Source organism: Argopecten irradians, chromosome 4 (genome assembly GCF_041381155.1).
Source record: "Argopecten irradians isolate NY chromosome 4, Ai_NY, whole genome shotgun sequence".
Lineage (NCBI taxonomy): Eukaryota > Metazoa > Mollusca > Bivalvia > Pectinida > Pectinidae > Argopecten > Argopecten irradians.
In genome coordinates, this window is record NC_091137.1 from 2,519,862 (window position 1) to 2,537,513 (window position 17,652).

The 17,652-nt window shown below is 36.2% G+C and overlaps 1 protein-coding gene across 1 annotated transcript; it reads right to left on the reverse strand.

Moving 5' to 3' along the window:
• Positions 1-1,647: 1,647 nt before the first annotated feature.
• On the reverse strand, positions 1,648-17,609 carry LOC138320361 (phosphatidylinositol N-acetylglucosaminyltransferase subunit C-like). Its single transcript, XM_069263282.1, has 7 exons — positions 17,498-17,609; positions 14,966-15,035; positions 8,689-8,843; positions 7,406-7,574; positions 4,730-4,877; positions 4,128-4,294; positions 1,648-3,395 (listed from the first exon to the last, which is right to left on the reverse strand). Exons 1-7 carry the CDS (start codon positions 17,595-17,597, stop codon positions 3,350-3,352), a joined length of 855 nt encoding a protein of 284 aa, XP_069119383.1. The 5' UTR covers positions 17,598-17,609; the 3' UTR covers positions 1,648-3,349.
• Between the last annotated feature and the right edge of the window lie 43 nt (positions 17,610-17,652).

Sequence of the window (17,652 nt, forward strand, 5' to 3'; positions counted from 1 at the left end):
CACTGTCCAACAGATGTAGAGACATCTTAGGTGTTCACTGTCCAACAGATGTAGAGACATCTTAGGCATTCACTGTCCAACAGATGTAGAGACATCTTAGGCATTCACTGTCCAACAGATGTAGAGAAATCTTAGGCATTCACTGTCCAACAGATGTAGAGACATCTTAGGCGTTCACTGTCCAACAGATGTATACAATGGCATCTTATATAATAAATTAAGTGTTCACTGTCCAACAGATGTAGAGAAATCTTAGGCATTCACTGTCCAATAGATGTATACAGGGGCATCTTATATAATAAATTAGGTGTTCACTGTCCAACAGATGTAGAGACATCTTAGGCGTTCACTGTCCAACAGATGTAGAGAAATCTTAGGCATTCACTGTCCAATAGATGTATACAGGGGCATCTTATATAATAAATTAAGTGTTCACTGTCCAACAGATGTATACAAAGGCATCTGATATAATAAATTCAACGGATGTAGAGACATCTTAGGCGTTCACTGTCCAACAGATGTAGAGACATTTTAGGCGTTCACTGTTCAACAGATGTAGAGACATCTTAGGCGCTCACTGTCCTACAGATGTAGAGACATCTTAGGCGTTCACTGTCCAACAGATGTAGAGACATCTAATTAGGTGTTAAGGTGTTCACTGTTCAACAGATGTAGAGACATCTTAGGTGTTCACTGTTCAACTGATGTAGAGACATCTTAAATGTTTACTGTCCAACAGATGTAGAGACATCTTAGATGTTTACTGTCCAACAGATGTAGAGACATCTTAGGCGTTCACTGTCCAACAGATGTAGAGACATCTAAGGTGTTCACTGTTCAACTGATGTAGAGACATCTTAGGTGTTCACTGTCCAACAGATGTAGAGACATCTTAGGTGTTCACTGTCCAACAGATGTAGAGACATCTTAGGTGTTCACTGTCCAACAGATGTAGAGACATCTTAGATGTTCACTGTCCAACAGGTGTAGAGACATCTTAGATGTTCACTGTCCAACAGATGTAGAGACATCTTAGGCGTTCACTGTCCAACGGATGTAGAGACATCTTAGGCGTTCAGTGTCCAACAGATGTAGAGACATCTTAGGTGTTCACTGTCCAACAGGTGTAGAGACATCTTAGATGTTCACTGTCCAACAGATGTAAACAGAGGCATCTTATATAATAAATTAGGCGTTCACTCTCCAACAGATGTAGAGACATCTTAGGCGTTCACTGTCCAACAGATGTATACAGAGGCATCTCATATAATAAATTAGGTGTTCACTGTCCAAAAGATGTAGAGACATCTTAGGTGTTCACTGTCCAACAGACGTAGAGACATCTTAGGCGTTCACTGTCCAACAGATGTAGAGACATCTTAGGTGTTCACTGTCCAACAGATGTAGAGACATCTTAGGCGTTCACTGTCCAACAGATGTAGAGACATCTTAGGTGTTCACTGTCCAACAGATGTATACAGTGGCATCTTATATAATAAATTAGGCGTTCACTGTCCAACAGATGTAGAGACATCTTAGGTGTTCACTGTCCAACAGATGTAGAGACATCTTAGGTGTTCACTGTCCAACAGATGTAGAGACATCTTAGGCGTTCACTGTCCAACAGATAATAAATTAGGCGTTCACTGTCCAACAGATGTAGAGACATCTTAGGCGTTCACTGTCCAACAGATGTAGAGACATCTTAGGCGTTCACTGTCCAACAGATGTAGAGACATCTTAGATGTTCACTGTCCAACAGATGTATACAGAGGCATCTTATATAATAAATTAGGCGTTCACTGTCCAACAGATGTAGAGACATCTTAGGTGTTCACTGTCCAACAGATGTAGAGACATCTTAGGCGTTCACTGTCCAACAGATGTAGAGACATCTTAGATGTTCACTGTCCAACAGATGTATACAGAGGCATCTTATATAATAAATTAGATGTTCACTGTCCAAAAGATGTAGAGACATCTTAGGTGTTCACTGTCCAAAAGACATAGAGACATCTTAGGTGTTCACTGTCCAAAAGATGTAGAGACATCTTAGGTGTTCACTGTCCAACAGATGTATAACAGAGGCATCTTATATAATAAATTAGGCGTTCACTGTCCAAAAGATGTAGAGACATCTTAGGTGTTCACTGTCCAACAGATGTAGAGACATCTTAGATGTTCACTGTCCAACAGATGTAGAGACATCTTAGGCGTTCACTGTCCAACAGATGTAGAGACATCTTAGGTGTTCACTGTCCAACAGATGTAGAGACATCTTAGGTGTTCACTGTCCAACAGATGTAGAGACATCTTAGGCGTTCACTGTCCAACAGATGTAGAGACATCTTAGGCGTTCACTGTCCAACAGATGTAGAGACATCTTAGGTGTTCACTGTCCAACAGATGTAGAGACATCTTAGGTGTTCACTGTCCAACAGATGTAGAGACATCTTAGGTGTTCACTGTCCAACAGATGTATACAATGGCATCTCATATAATAAATTAGATGTTCACTGTCCAAAAGATGTAGAGACATCTTAGGTGTTCACTGTCAAACAGACGTAGAGACATCTTAGGCGTTCACTGTCCAACAGATGTAGCGACATCTTGGGCTTTCACTGTCCAACAGATGCAGAGACATCTTAGGCGTTCACTGTTCAACAGATGTAGAGACACCTTAGGCATTCACTATTCAATAGATGTAGAGACATTTTAGGCGTTCACTGTTCAACAGATGTAGAGACATCTTAGGCATTCACTGTCCAACAGATGTATACAGAGGCATCTTATATAATAAATTAGGCGTTCACTGTCCAACAGATGTAGAGACATCTTAGGCGTTCACTGTCCAACAGATGTAGAGACATCTTAGGCGTTCACTGTCCAACAGATGTAGAGACATCTTAGGCATTCACTGTCCAACAGATGTAGAGACATCTTAGGCGTTCACTGTCCAACAGATGTAGAGACATCTTAGAAGTTCACTGTCCAACAGATGTAGAGACATCTTAGGCGTTCACTGTCCAAAAGATGTAGAGACATCTTAGGCGTTCACTGTCCAACAGATGTAGAGACATCTTAGGCGTTCACTGTCCAACAGATGTAGAGACACCTTAGGCATTCACTATTCAATAGATGTAGAGACATCTTAGGCGTTCACTGTCCAACAGATGTAGAGACATCTTAGGCGTTCACTGTCCAACAGATGTAGAGAAATCTTAGGCATTCACTGTCCAATAGATGTAGAGACATTTTAGGTGTTCACTGTCCAACAGATGTAGAGACATCTTAGGCGTTCACTATTCAACAGATGTAGAGACATCTTGGAGCGATATCAAATGGCTTTTCACTTGGTTTGAATAACCGCTTCATCCCAGGGACCATATATATTGCTGAAATATAAGAATAAAACATTTTTAAACTGGGATGAAACCAGATATCAGAAATCTAGATAATGAAAAAGGTTGATACATAGTTATCTCAAAAACCTTAAAATATGTAATGCCAAAGGTTTAATGGTTTTAAGTTGATGTGCCCTTGCAATACGTCAGTTTCAAGATTCCAAAATGATACATGTGGGTAAAGTACAATTTACCATCAGTAAGTCCCACCATGCAGTGATTATGATATCACAAAAATCACACCAAATGATGACGTCATAATCACCGACTAATAAACTAATATTTAAAAAATTTTTATACTTGGTCCTATTCTCGTGATAATCTTGGTTATTATGAAGACACTTAATAGTGTTAGTCACTTTGACCCAAAGTTAAGGTCAAGATATATATAGGCCAAAATAATTTGTGAATTTGGAACCCTTTTACCCAAGATGCTAAATTCCAAGTATCAGTTTTCTGTGCTTTTTATTACAGAAATTTACTGATTTGAAATTTAAAATATTTGTATAAAACGTTAAAACCCTGAATGTGGATGAAAGACCTGTCAGGATAATTTTTTGATGTGAAAAACATACTTCATTGTATTTATCATTTCTAATCATTGGAAAATTCCTTGAAAATACCAACTTTCTATACCTCTATCTTTCAGACTACCTATATATAGCTAGTACATGCAACAATATATTGCTGGACATGATCTCTAACCATAGCAAGGAAACTTACTCTTTGTATGGTTGAAGACTTATAAGCCAAGCTGGGCAGACAAAAGTGATGAACAACAGGAGCAAGGTCCCCAGGACAGCTGCTACAGCTGACACTGTTACCAAGGCAACGGCAGACACACTACATAAGGTCAAGGTCATTCCAATCTGACTTCCTGGGATAGCCTTCTGTAGAAAGATAAAACATTTAAATTTCTTTCAAAAACTTCCAGCAATGATTAGATTATATTATCATGTATTATGTAAGCAAGCTTAAAAGTTGCACAGATCAAAGCATGAGAAAGATAGTTTCTTAGAGACTTAAGAAGTATATTGCTGAAATATATCAAAACTTTGAGCTAGTTAGGGTCCCACATCAAAGATGCATGAGCCTTATAATAATAACTAAAACAGCTAAGTATTTTACATTTCTCCGCAGATTTCAATATAACTGAGTTTGATTGTGTTTCATCTCACCTCTTTGAAACAAAAGATCTAGCAATTTTTTACATGAGTGGAAAGATGAGTGCAAATCTAGTCTAATTTGACCAACACCACGAGAACTAATTAAACAGCTTTAATAAGAAGATTTTATTAAGAAACATTATTTTATTGACAACTCACCTTCATTTGTTTCCTTAACATCGGCCAGAGCCCAAACACAAGCAGTGAAAGTGTAACTGTAGCGAAGGCGTGCCATGTTGTGTGGAGTCGTGATGCCAGGCACACCGAGGCAAATATCCCAGCATTGAGTGATAAAGCCTCTGATACCCTGTAGACATACAGAGACACTTACTCACTGACCACAAATATACAATAAGGAAAGTGTTATATATGGCTGGACATCCATTACACATTATAATCAAAGTGCCAAGGCCACTCACAGATGCTGTGAATGAAGGACTCAAACAAAGGAATAAAGAAATTGGTTTCTCTTTTAAATAATGAATTGATTTAGTATACTAAGTGTGCAGTGTTGAATTTTGGAGTTAAATATATATATATATATATATATATATATTACCGTATCTATTTTATGAAGTTTATGAAGTATTTTAAAGTTGTTTCAAGAACAATAAGTTGAATAACTTATTTTTCTAAAATAACTGAAATAAATTTTATATTTGAATAATTTCTGAAATAACGATTTCAACACCAAAAAATCCGGTCAGAATCTGAGAGTCATTTTTTTATTATTGTTTATTCATTACTAAAATTACCATTTTCGTCAATGTCTCTTAAAAGACAAAAATAATAAGTTAACATATCCGTATCTTAATATCCACTTAACATTTAAGAATATTTTCAGAAAAATATAACATCATAGCCAGATACTTTTGCCAAATAAAAGGTACATTATTTTGTTACGTATAACACTCAGATTTCTTTCAAATTCATAAGAACGCTAGTCGTAACTTAACATCAAGAAAACTTCATGTAATGCATCGGACTTAAGCAAGTCTTCGTAAGCCTAACAGTTAGAACATATTATCGTGATTTTTGCTTTGTCGACTTTAGACTAATTATAAATCATGGCCAGATGCTTTTACCAAATAAAAGGTACATTAGTTGGTTACTTATAACAAATTTCTTTTGAATTCATAAGAATGCTAACATCAAGAAAATTTCATACAACGCATCAGACTTTAGCAAGTCTTTGTAAGATTACACGCGATATAAGGTCATTTGTCACTTAAAGTTGCTCGTACATATATATATATAAATATCTATATAATCATTATATTTTGTAAGTTTATGTTGATAAGTTTTGCTATTTTTCCCTTTCAATATAACGCAGTTGTCGATAAACAAAAGACACAACTCGCAGTGACAGAACAAGGGAGGAAACGCGTACTCATAACTAATAGCTTTTACTGCACAATAATATCATCAGATATAGTTCGTCAATGCAACCAAAACAAAAAGCTTTATAAACGTAATAAGAACTTTCTTTTGCAATTATCTTTCTAACGTTTGATTACATTAATCGATCAGCAGCATGGATTACGTAAAATTGGAAAAAAATATAGACAATCCAAAAACCAACCAAAGTCTGCCGAGGAGGGAGGCATCGAAGAAGGCATTGTTCGTGATTTTCGGGGGTCAAGATGACGCGTAGTGAGACCAAAATCATATAGTCCTGAACACTACTGAACATACTGTCTATGGTCATATGTATGTGCAAATTCAATGTTTGTATTTTTGAATACTAAGGTTTGATTTATTCATACTATCAAGTAATATGTAAAATAAACAATACAACATTTAATTTTCATCGTGGATTGGTTTTATTGTTTAGATGTGCACAGGTTCCCCAAGCGTACCTAAGAAGGCTGTTGTACAGCATCAAAAATACAATATGAAATAAAAGCATAGTTGGTGTAAATAAAAATACAATATGAAATAAAAGCATAGTTGGTGTAAATAAAAATACAATGTGAAATGAAAGCATAGTTGGTGTGTAAATAAAAATACAATATGAAATAAAAGCATAGTTGGTGTAAAGGAATACAAACTCAGATAGCCTGTAGATAGATACCTTTATCCCGCCTCAGACAAGAATCTTGTATTCCTATTGGTTAAAATGATATCACGTGATATCCAAGATATAGTCGTATCAGGTTAGTAGAAATTGTATCAGGTGTGGACAATAGAGTTATCGTTCTTTGCCCCTAACGTCATTAGCAACAAGATGGCGGTTGCGACGACGGCACTCAAAGAGATAGAGACAAAATGTTTGAATGATGACCATTTTCAAAGCAAACCGAATCGGCAACACTTATTTAGGATTATTTAACAGAAATGGACCATGACAACGCATTCGAGTCTTCAATGAGGTGAAAATTGTTTTAAGTCGTTTTTGTTTCCATCCTCAGAACACAGTTTGTTAGTGACCTAATACGGAAAAATGTTGGGTCTAAAATAAACATGTATCAGGCTCGGTGAACAAGTTTATTTTAGACCCAATATTTTTCCGTATTAGGTCACTAACAAACTATGTAACTAATAATATGTAGATAGAGAATATATAGGCTGTGTAGTTGAGTGGTTATATACAGTTGATGTAATCAATGATAGGGGAGTATCTGACACTCACAAACAATGTATTTTATAGTTACAGTCAAACCTGTCATAGTGACCACCCCTCTATAGAGACAAACTGCTTAATTAAGACAACTTTTTCAGGGTCCCGAATGGTCAATTTAATCTGACCTGTGTATAAAGACCACTTGGCTTTATCCTTGATGAATGGTTTTTATAGACAGGTTTGACTGTATATGTAGATACAGTGTTCCTTACATTGCAGCACTAGCCCCGTAGTCGTGGAAGACAAGGTTAGCCATCAGCATCACAGTGGTCATGGCATAGATGGTATCAGTGGAGATTGTCTCTGTCAAAGAAACCAGGACAGGAGACAAGCCGAAACTGAATCCTGTAAATATTACAGCCGTCTTCAGATCATCAAGTACTGTAACACAAAGAAAGAGTTCAGATGTCAACAAAACAAGGGAACAGTCTACCTAACTATTTATATGCAGCAAAAAATATGGTACAAATTTTTTAATGCATTAAAAGGACACTTCAATAAAGTCACAATAATTTCCTTATTTGTTTAATGCTCATCAAAATTTATCCATTCAAGATAAAGATAACATCTATCTAGAGATTTTTGGGTTTCAGTAAGTATATAAACCAGGTCCTGTATATTGTCCTGATCTGTAATATCAATTAACCTGATGATATAGAGCAAGCAACACAAACTGTCATAATCCCTATTATCTGACAAAGAGCCATCACAAGACAGGTGTGACAGCATCACGTGGGGCATTTGATTAACACCTGTTAGTGGTCTGGACAGGTAAGTTTTTTATGCTACAACAATTGCAAATAGTCCATGAAAAACGTTTGATACCTTGAAAACTTTGATTCATAAAACTTGGTCTCATGTATGGCTTTGTTAGTAATGTTATATATAATGGTGAAATTCAGGATCAGGCAACAAGTTTGATACAGTGAGAAATTTGATTCATCAGAGTTCAAATCATCTAGAGATTTTACATAGTTATTGAACATAAATGTATTACACAATATTTTAAAAAGCTTGAAGAAACACAAGTCTAGAGTTATCTCCCATGCATGTCATGATCAGCTAGCATGGAAATTACTGCCATGGATAGGCAGTCATGTGATACTGCAGCTGGAACCTTTAGTAACTGTCTAATTAATACAAATAGTATTCAGATCACATATGGTCGGACCTATAGTTATTAAATATGGATCTGGTGTTTTAATATTGTTTTGAGACGAGCCTTGACAAAGCTCTTATAAGTCTGTATATGCAGGTCAATCAGGATTTATACTTGAAGTAATGACTTTAACAAATGGTCGAATTGGTTGTTCAAATAAACGAAAATGGCTGAAGTCTTTTCCAAGGGAGATAATCTACCTCTAAAATCAATGGAAGTTTGGAACCAATCAACACACCAATCACTCATTACCCTTCCTATGTATAAAGCTGACATCATTCTATATTTTTGTATTTGAAAATCATATTCAACATTTATGAGGTTTTCAGTACTGACCTGTTCTCTGTGGATGTTTAATTCCAATCAAACGGTCTGTGTAAAGTTTGATGAGGTAGCCAGCCATGGTAACTGCTACCATGACTACCACCAGCAACTGTGGTGACAGCTTCTGGTTGTTCATGTAAATATAGATTACCACAAAGAGACACAAGCTGCAACAAAAATTAACTGAATGAAATGATTACCGTACAAATAAAATCTTGATCTATATACCATATCATAATTATGTTCAATTCATGTCTATTTCTATTCAAAGTCTGACTTCCATCTGGATCAAAAATGCAACAATAGATACACATATATATATATATATATATAAATCAACCATAAGATAAAAGGGATGTGTGAAGGCTGTTCGGGACATATATATATATATATGTAAAATCAAAAATGATGTGTGAAGGCTGTTCGGGACATGTAAAATCAACCATAAGATAAAAGGGATGTGTGAAGGCTGTTCGGGACATGTAAAATCAACCATAAGATAAAAGGGATGTGTGAAGGCTGTTCGGGACATATATATATATATATGTAAAATCAACCATAAGATAAAAGGGATGTGTGAAGGCTGTTCGGGACATGTAAAATCAACCATAAGATCAAAGGGATGTGTGAAGGCTGTTCGGGACATGTAAAATCAACCATAAGATAAAAGGGATGTGTGAAGGCTGTTCGGGACATGTAAAATCAACCATAAGATAAAAGGGATGTGTGAAGGCTGTTCGGGACATGTAAAATCAACCATAAGATAAAAGGGATGTGTGAAGGCTGTTCGGGACATATATATATATGTAAAATCAACCATAAGATAAAAGGGATGTGTGAAGGCTGTTCGGGACATATATATATATGTAAAATCAACCATAAGATAAAAGGGATGTGTGAAGGCTGTTCGGGACATGTAAAATCAACCATAAGATAAAAGGGATGTGTGAAGGCTGTTCGGGACATGTAAAATCAACCATAAGATAAAAGGGATGTGTGAAGGCTGTTCGGGACATGTAAAATCAACCATAAGATAAAAGGAATGTGTGAAGGCTGTTCGGGACATGTAAAATCAACCATAAGATAAAAGGAATGTGTGAAGGCTGTTCGGGACATGTAAAATCAACCATAAGATAAAAGGGATGTGTGAAGGCTGTTCGGGACATATATATATATGTAAAATCAACCATAAGATAAAAGGGATGTGTGAAGGCTGTTCGGGACATGTAAAATCAACCATAAGATAAAAGGGATGTGTGAAGGCTGTTCGGGACATGTAAAATCAACCATAAGATAAAAGGGATGTGTGAAGGCTGTTCGGGACATGTAAAATCAACCATAAGATAAAAGGGATGTGTGAAGGCTGTTCGGGACATGTAAAATCAACCATAAGATAAAAGGGATGTGTGAAGGCTGTTCGGGACATGTAAAATCAACCATAAGATAAAAGGGATGTGTGAAGGCTGTTCGGGACATATATATATATGTAAAATCAACCATAAGATAAAAGGGATGTGTGAAGGCTGTTCGGGACATGTAAAATCAACCATAAGATAAAAGGGATGTGTGAAGGCTGTTCGGGACATGTAAAATCAACCATAAGATAAAAGGGATGTGTGAAGGCTGTTCGGGACATATATATATATGTAAAATCAACCATAAGATAAAAGGGATGTGTGAAGGCTGTTCGGGACATGTAAAATCAACCATAAGATAAAAGGGATGTGTGAAGGCTGTTCGGACATGTAAAATCAACCTAAGATAAAAGGGATGTGTGAAGGCTGTTCGGGACATGTAAAATCAACCATAAGATAAAAGGGATGTGTGAAGGCTGTTCGGGACATATATATATATGTAAAATCAACCATAAGATAAAAGGGATGTGTGAAGGCTGTTCGGGACTTATAATGTAAAATCAACCATAAGATAAAAGGGATGTGTGAAGGCTGTTCGGGACATATATATATATATGTAAAATCAACCATAAGATAAAAGGGATGTGTGAAGGCTGTTCGGGACATGTAAAATCAACCATAAGATAAAAGGGATGTGTGAAGGCTGTTCGGGACATATATATATATGTATGTAAAATCAACCATAAGATAAAAGGGATGTGTGAAGGCTGTTCGGGACATATATATATATGTAAAATCAACCATAAGATAAAAGGGATGTGTGAAGGCTGTTCGGGACATATATATATATGTAAAATCAACCATAAGATAAAAGGGATGTGTGAAGGCTGTTCGGGACATATATATATATATGTAAAATCAACCATAAGATAAAAGGGATGTGTGAAGGCTGTTCGGGACATGTAAAATCAACCATAAGATAAAAGGAATGTGTGAAGGCTGTTCGGGACATGTAAAATCAACCATAAGATAAAAGGGATGTGTGAAGGCTGTTCGGGACATGTAAAATCAACCATAAGATAAAAGGGATGTGTGAAGGCTGTTCGGGACATATATATATATGTAAAATCAACCATAAGATAAAAGGGATGTGTGAAGGCTGTTCGGGACATATATATATGTAAAATCAACCATAAGATAAAAGGGATGTGTGAAGGCTGTTCGGGACATGTAAAATCAACCATAAGATAAAAGGGATGTGTGAAGGCTGTTCGGGACATGTAAAATCAACCATAAGATAAAAGGGATGTGTGAAGGCTGTTCGGGACATGTAAAATCAACCATAAGATAAAAGGGATGTGTGAAGGCTGTTCGGGACATGTAAAATCAACCATAAGATAAAAGGAATGTGTGAAGGCTGTTCGGGACATATATATATATGTAAAATCAACCATAAGATAAAAGGGATGTGTGAAGGCTGTTCGGGACATGTAAAATCAACCATAAGATAAAAGGGATGTGTGAAGGCTGTTCGGGACATGTAAAATCAACCATAAGATAAAGGATGTGTGAAGGCTGTTCGGACATGTAAAATCAACCATAAGATAAAAGGAATGTGTGAAGGCTGTTCGGGACATGTAAAATCAACCATAAGATAAAAGGGATGTGTGAAGGCTGTTCGGGACATGTAAAATCAACCATAAGATAAAAGGGATGTGTGAAGGCTGTTCGGGACATATAAATAATATGTAAAATCAACCATAAGATAAAAGGGATGTGTGAAGGCTGTTCGGGACATGTAAAATCAACCATAAGATAAAAGGGATGTGTGAAGGCTGTTCGGGACATGTAAAATCAACCTTAAGATAAAAGGGATGTGTGAAGGCTGTTCGGGACATATATATATGTAAAATCAACCATAAGATAAAAGGGATGTGTGAAGGCTGTTCGGGACATGTAAAATCAACCATAAGATAAAAGGGATGTGTGAAGGCTGTTCGGGACATGTAAAATCAACCATAAGATAAAAGGGATGTGTGAAGGCTGTTCGGGACATGTAAAATCAACCATAAGATAAAAGGGATGTGTGAAGGCTGTTCGGGACATGTAAAATCAACCATAAGATAAAAGGAATGTGTGAAGGCTGTTCGGGACATGTAAAATCAACCATAAGATAAAAGGAATGTGTGAAGGCTGTTCGGGACATGTAAAATCAACCATAAGATAAAAGGGATGTGTGAAGGCTGTTCGGGACATGTAAAATCAACCATAAGATAAAAGGGATGTGTGAAGGCTGTTCGGGACATGTAAAATCAACCATAAGATAAAAGGGATGTGTGAAGGCTGTTCGGGACATGTAAAATCAACCATAAGATAAAAGGGATGTGTGAAGGCTGTTCGGGACATGTAAAATCAACCATAAGATAAAAGGGATGTGTGAAGGCTGTTCGGGACATGTAAAATCAACCATAAGATAAAAGGGATGTGTGAAGGCTGTTCGGGACATGTAAAATCAACCATAAGATAAAAGGGATGTGTGAAGGCTGTTCGGGACATGTAAAATCAACCATAAGATAAAAGGAATGTGTGAAGGCTGTTCGGGACATGTAAAATCAACCATAAGATAAAAGGGATGTGTGAAGGCTGTTCGGGACATATATATATATATGTAAAATCAACCATAAGATAAAAGGGATGTGTGAAGGCTGTTCGGGACATGTAAAATCAACCATAAGATAAAAGGGATGTGTGAAGGCTGTTCGGGACATGTAAAATCAACCATAAGATAAAAGGGATGTGTGAAGGCTGTTCGGGACATGTAAAATCAACCATAAGATAAAAGGGATGTGTGAAGGCTGTTCGGGACATGTAAAATCAACCATAAGATAAAAGGGATGTGTGAAGGCTGTTCGGGACATGTAAAATCAACCATAAGATAAAAGGGATGTGTGAAGGCTGTTCGGGACATGTAAAATCAACCATAAGATAAAAGGGATGTGTGAAGGCTGTTCGGGACATGTAAAATCAACCATAAGATAAAAGGGATGTGTGAAGGCTGTTCGGGACATGTAAAATCAACCATAAGATCAAAAAGGAATGTGTGAAGGCTGTTCGGGACATGTAAAATCAACCATAAGATAAAAGGGATGTGTGAAGGCTGTTCGGACATGTAAAATCAACCATAAGATAAAAGGGATGTGTGAAGGCTGTTCGGGACATGTAAAATCAACCATAAGATAAAAGGGATGTGTGAAGGCTGTTCGGGACATATAAAATCAACCATAAGATAAAAGGGATGTGTGAAGGCTGTTCGGGACATGTAAAATCAACCATAAGATAAAAGGGATGTGTGAAGGCTGTTCGGGACATGTAAAATCAACCATAAGATAAAAGGGATGTGTGAAGGCTGTTCGGGACATGTAAAATCAACCATAAGATAAAAGGGATGTGTGAAGGCTGTTCGGGACATGTAAAATCAACCATAAGATAAAAGGGATGTGTGAAGGCTGTTCGGGACATGTAAAATCAACCATAAGATAAAAGGGATGTGTGAAGGCTGTTCGGGACATGTAAAATCAACCATAAGATAAAAGGGATGTGTGAAGGCTGTTCGGGACATATATAAATAATGTAAATCAACCATAAGATAAAAGGGATGTGTGAAGGCTGTTCGGGACATGTAAAATCAACCATAAGATAAAAGGGATGTGTGTGAAGGCTGTTCGGGACATGTAAAATCAACCATAAGATAAAAGGGATGTGTGAAGGCTGTTCGGGACATATATAATGTAAAATCAACCATAAGATAAAAGGGATGTTTGAAGGCTGTTCGGGTATAATGTAAAATCAACCATAAGATAAAAGGGATGTGTGAAGGCTGTTCGGGACATGTAAAATCAACCATAAGATAAAAGGGATGTGTGAAGGCTGTTCGGGACATATATATATATGTAAAATCAACCATAAGATAAAAGGGATGTGTGAAGGCTGTTCGGGACATATATATATATATGTAAAATCAACCATAAGATAAAAGGAATGTGTGAAGGCTGTTCGGGACATGTAAAATCAACCATAAGATAAAAGGGATGTGTGAAGGCTGTTCGGGACATGTAAAATCAACCATAAGATAAAAGGGATGTGTGAAGGCTGTTCGGGACATATATATATATGTAAAATCAACCATAAGATAAAAGGGATGTGTGAAGGCTGTTCGGGACATGTAAAATCAACCATAAGATAAAAGGGATGTGTGAAGGCTGTTCGGGACATATAAAATCAACCATAAGATAAAAGGGATGTGTGAAGGCTGTTCGGGACATGTAAAATCAACCATAAGATAAAAGGGATGTGTGAAGGCTGTTCGGGATAAGATAAAAGGGATGTGTGAAGGCTGTTCGGGACAATATATATATGTAAAATCAACCATAAGATAAAAGGGATGTGTGAAGGCTGTTCGGGACATGTAAAATCAACCATAAGATAAAAGGGATGTGTGAAGGCTGTTCGGGACATGTAAAATCAACCATAAGATAAAAGGAATGTGTGATGGCTGTTCGGGACATGTAAAATCAACCATAAGATAAAAGGAAATGTGTGTGTGCTGATGGCTGTTCGGGACATGTAAAATCAACCATAAGATAAAAGGGATGTGTGAAGGCTGTTCGGGACATGTAGTTAATTTATCAGATTTGACAAAATATAATAAGCTCAATTACTATATATAAAGCTATGTGTGAACACACATGCATTTGAACTACATTTATTTCACTTTTAAAAAGAGATTTAATAACAAAGATATTTTTATCATACTACCATGTACAAGAAACATGATTTCTATACATGAGATGACATTAGTGATGTGATACATTTTTTCTATTACATGTATACTGTATTATTTCATTATACATCTTCATTATAATTATGACCGTTACCTGCTAATTTGCTGTGTCACTTCACCAGAGTTCTTCACAACTGACCAATATGAATATGTCCTAGTATACACTGCAATGACAAATTAGTAACATTATTATATTACATTGTATTTACTGAGAGTAATTTAAATGTTTTCAGGATACTATATTTTTGCAATTTTGAATCTAGCAATAGATTCTTCAAATTTTCAGGATACTATGTTTTTGCAATTTTGAATCTAGCGATAAATTTTTCAAATTCATAATGAAAACATCAGTCAAAGTTAAACTTTCAAAATGAATTGTTAAATATGCTCCACAGCTGACAAACAGTAATTTTCACTATCAAAAACATGAGCAGACGATTAAGTTTTTGTCTTTATCAGTTATATACATGTAGATGCAGGACTATTTAGTAACTGTCTTTGGAACAATAAGAAAAATGTAGGCCTATTTTTTCCTAGGTCTTTTCTTAATTTTCACTGCGAATATAGGTTTCTCAAAAAAATAATAATTTCAGGTTTATGTTAAGATCGTCAGTTATCTCTGATATCATACAATAATTTAGTTTACGGCAAATTTGGTATAGGCCTACTTGTAGAAAATTACCTACACTTTCAGCTCATAATATGCCGATATTTCGTTTTCAAAATATCATTATTTTCTTTTTCAAAAAAAGTATAAAAGGAAAATTATGTGTATATTATGGGCTGAAAGTGTAGACAATTTTCTATAAGTACATCAAGGACGTCTTAAAAATTCTTGAAGTACACCAAACCTGGTTGAAATGTGATAGATGAGATCAGGAAAAATCAAAGAAAAAGTACATATACATAGAATATACCAAGGATACATCCTTGCCAATACTTTTGGTGCCTAGCTGTTTTAATGGTAAAAGATGCATGGAATGTATTATGTTGTCAGCAGACTTTAAACATGTATTTCTTTTCCTTTTCAAACTTTATTAGTAGTCCCTTTACAAAATACATTGTGTAGAGAAACATATTAACATTCAATAAATCCAACATAGATAGGGGATAAATGATATAACTTTTTAAACAAAACTTATAATTTACATAAATCTCTTAAAGAGTCGAGTTCATAAGCTGTGAAAATTTTAATTATATTTGATCTGTTGTAGTAGTACTATTTAACATATAATTTTCTAAGGTCATTAACGGACACTTTCATAAATACATATGCAGTACGTGACATTGGTATCGCAATAAGTACAAATAATGCCTATTAATCCATCTAATTGTTTCCAAAATGAAGTATTAGTACTATTTTCCTACATTTTCTATAGTATTATTCTGTAGTACTTGTCTATACATCTATTTTTCTATAGTGCATCTATCTGTTGACAGCTGGTAATTAGATGGGGACATGCTGGGCCCTTAATCCGTGAAGTAATGAATTATCTACGGCCATGGCACTTATCCTCTGCGTGGCTCTCTCAATTTCATTACCCCCTATTTGAGAGGTATTACTCGCCTCCCATCCCCATTATTTATAACAAATGGCTACATCGGTCTGGAAAATCTGCCAGTGTCCACATCTATATTACACACGGTCAACATTTACTTGTGACTAATCATTTTTCTTAGTGTTATGTTTTAGTGTTATTGTCAATTTTGGTAACCAGAGCCTACCGCTCCTGCAAAGTAGCGGGGTGCTCCTGCAGGGCTCCTGCATGTTTGGTATAAAAGGGGCACAAAACTGGAGCTCGAGGAGTTCAGGTGTTTGCTGGTTTGAATGACGGAGTTCAGGTGTTAGCTGGGTTGAATGATGGAGTTCAATTGTTTGCTGGTTTGAATGATGAAGTTCAGAAGTTAGCTGGTTTGGACTATTGTTTAAGTGCATGTTTCCATGCTAGAGAGAGCGGAGTGGTTATCCTGTGAACTGTAACTGTATTCTGTAAATGCTATTGTTGCCGAATACACATGGAACTTTATTACGGCGTTGAATTGTGTTTTACTCAACGGCCCACTCTACTTCAATCAAAACTTGGGTATTGTGGCGGGTGCCTGACGCTACCCTAGAAGGCAACTACCGAGGACTGCGGGCTTGGAATACGTAATTATATAACTCCCGCAGTTTTTCGCTACAATTGGTGGCAGCGGTGGGATCATCTCGCAGTTTTTCGCTACATATTAATTGTTACTAGTGCTTAATTTACACATCAAAGTTCTTTCGCTGCAAAGTTTTGACACGTTGCCGTGGACGTCCAGTGTCATAAGATGATGCGTTGTAAAATTATCTAGATTGTTTTTTAGCCCAAATAGTGTGTCACGAATATGCAATAACATAAATAAGACATGTTCAGTAAAACAACTAAAAAGTTCTATCGATTTTTTTTATATCTTAATCTATGTACCGAAAAATCTCGCGTATGTACCGAAACGACCGCAAGACATTTCGGTACTCCCGAAACGACTTGTTACCGAAACGTCAAGAATTCGTGTCCCCAACCTGTTTTAGTGGATTTTGAGAATCTTGAAAGCTCTTTTAAAAATGATTCTTATCAAGATGAAAAGTAGGCTAATAAATTACAATTTTTCTTCATTTCATCCAAAAAAGAGGAGTCCACATAGTTATCTGGAACTCCTTGGTCTTCGTATAAAATTTTCTTCCATTTCTTCTTAACCGCCATTTTAAGGTCATGTGACACGATCAAAATAATGTGAGAGGGGTAAATATTTCGATAT